The sequence below is a fragment of the Vespa velutina genome, chromosome 3, assembly GCF_912470025.1.
Source record: "Vespa velutina chromosome 3, iVesVel2.1, whole genome shotgun sequence".
Lineage (NCBI taxonomy): Eukaryota > Metazoa > Arthropoda > Insecta > Hymenoptera > Vespidae > Vespa > Vespa velutina.
Window position 1 is genome coordinate 8,753,684 of NC_062190.1, and position 2,500 is coordinate 8,756,183.

Consider the following 2,500-nt stretch of genomic DNA (forward strand, 5'->3'; position numbering starts at 1 on the left):
TGAGTTTAATGAATTTTTAACGATTTTGAATTTATCAAAAATTCATAATTATCTTTCTTTTTCTAACTTCATTTATTTTCACGTAGAAATAGAAAAATGAAAATATGGAAAAAAAAAAAAAATAAAAGATTTGATAAGAACCATTATGAATTTAAAGAAAGACAGTCATTGAATTGTAGAAAATTGAGATTGAACAGATCAAAAAATAGTATTCATCTTTAACTCATGCACGAACTTTGAAATGAACGTAAAATGCATTACTTCCTTTCTAACCTCAATCTTAATAAATATATTCGCTTAATAAACGTTTCATAAGTTAACGTACGATTGTTTTGCGATGATTTACTTGTGTCGAATAAGAAAAAAAAAAAAAAATAATAATAATAATAATAATCTGAACCTCTCTCGTCATTATCGATGAGTGGTAAAAAAAAAAAAAAAAAAAAAAAAAAAATAAAAATTAAGAAACAATTTGGAAGAAAATGTTTCAATATTCCGTAATCGTATCAGCAGATGGATTCGCCGGAACGTGAAATATATCGTGATCCTGACGTTGTGAGGGCTGACGATAGGGTAGACGAAGTCGTACACACGGACACAGCAAGAAAGATGCTTTCGATTTTCCGGCAAATGGAGGAGAATGCGTGCAAGGAGGAATTGCCAGAGGGCCCGAAACCTTTGAAACGTTTCACGCCACCACCGGAGGACAAGTTTGCGAAACAAACAGCCTCCGATTCCGAAGAGGATGAAGAGGAGGAAGGTGAGGAGTCTGAAGCCGACGAGAGTGCCGAGGAAAGAGATCCAAATTACGTCAGAGCCTCCGATAAGGTTAGTTTTATTTTTTTTTTTTTGCATTATTATTATTATTATTATTGTTGTTGTTGTTGTTGTTGTTGTTGTTGTTTTTTTCTTTTTTCCTTTTCATTATTTTTCTTTTTTCTTTCTTACACGAAGAAAGTCGTTTATTTTCAGAAACAAAGTATAATCATATGTTTTCTTTTATCAATTGCTATATAAATTAAATGATTCTTCGTACAATTTAATTATTGTTTACCGGAACGTTTGATGATAACTACACCGTATCGTGCGCCTGAAAGTAGGTAATACCGTTTGTATCGAGTCGATAATTTCTTTTTTTTTCTTTTTTTTTTTTCTTTTTTTCTTTTTCTTTTTATTAGTGATTTTTTTTTATTAGTGACATCTATTGGCAAATAGAAAAAAAAAATTAATTTAACTTCTTTATCATTTAATACAACCTTGTACTTTAAATATACGTTTCGTATGATATTTACATCATTCTAAGATAATTGATAATTGTTGCACCCTATTATCGACGGAAGATAAATAATTGTATATTTTCAATTGCGAATAGAAGAATAATTGATAAATGATAATCTTTCAAAAAAAAAAAAAAAAAAAAAAAAAAAAAAAAAAAAAAAAAAACAATTTAATTTTAATTATTAAATTTTATTTCTTTTCTATGTATTTATTTATTTATTAATTCTTTTTCTTTTTTTTCTTTTTTTTTTTTTATTTGTTTTTTTCTTGTAGGTCGAGGACGAATTCTTAAAGCAGGCACAGAATGCTGCGCGTGCCAAGACATTGCGCGCGAAATTCGAACACTGGGAAGAGACCGACGGTAAACCGAGTAATCACAACATTGCCGAGATGGAAATAGCTCAGAGTACAGGCGATCAGTCGAGCATAGAATCAGCGAGCAGTCTTAGAGCTCGTTTCGAATCACTCGGATCACAGACCAATGAGTCTCCTCGTGCGCCAAAAATTAAAGTCAATCGATTTGTGGTGAGTACGTTTTGAAAATTTTCAAGTTTATTTTATCCTTTTTCTTTTTTTTTTTTTTTTTTCTTATAGATATATATATATATTTTTTTTTCTTCTTTTTCTTATAATATATAACAAAGATTACTGACCGATAGATTTATATATACGTATACATATTTTTTTTTTTTTTTTTCGCTCAGTCAGTAATTGATCTTCGTCAGCAAATATTTTTTCAAATTTAAATTCTTCTATTATTATTATTCTTATATTGAAATAAGTAATATATTAATGTCATTATTATAAAAATAATATTGATAATGATTATGGTGTAATATGCATGGTGTGTTTCGAAATTTCGATGTTGTTGTATCCGCTTAATTATCCAAGTCTCGTGTGTTTTCCAAATGCACGTTTCCCATTTTATTCCTGCAATCGTAAACACATTCTTTCTCGATATCTATGTATATTTATTTATTTTTTGTTGTTGACATAGCTATTTATTATCATTTTAACGGAACAAGATCTTTCCGTTGGAATCTATTTTTGATTATATTCTTTCATTTTTTCTTTCTTTTACTTATTGCAACGAAAGAAACTTTGACTGTTTGGCCCGCAAATTATTTATTTACAATGCAATGTGACATTTTAATTTTTTTTCCCTATTATGCGTAGATAAATAGCATTTGTTTGCACTAATAACTGCGAAACGGAGATAATA

General features: G+C 28.7%; 1 protein-coding gene across 1 annotated transcript in view; it reads left to right on the forward strand.

Moving 5' to 3' along the window:
* Positions 1 to 2,500, forward strand: part of LOC124947644 (uncharacterized protein DDB_G0283697) — a 53,942-nt gene that overhangs the window by 40,175 nt on the left and 11,267 nt on the right. The window contains exons 4-5 of the mRNA XM_047490091.1: positions 514 to 828; positions 1,552 to 1,803. Coding sequence (XP_047346047.1) covers positions 514 to 828; positions 1,552 to 1,803 — 567 coding nt within the window. The remainder of the gene's footprint in view (positions 1 to 513; positions 829 to 1,551; positions 1,804 to 2,500) is intronic.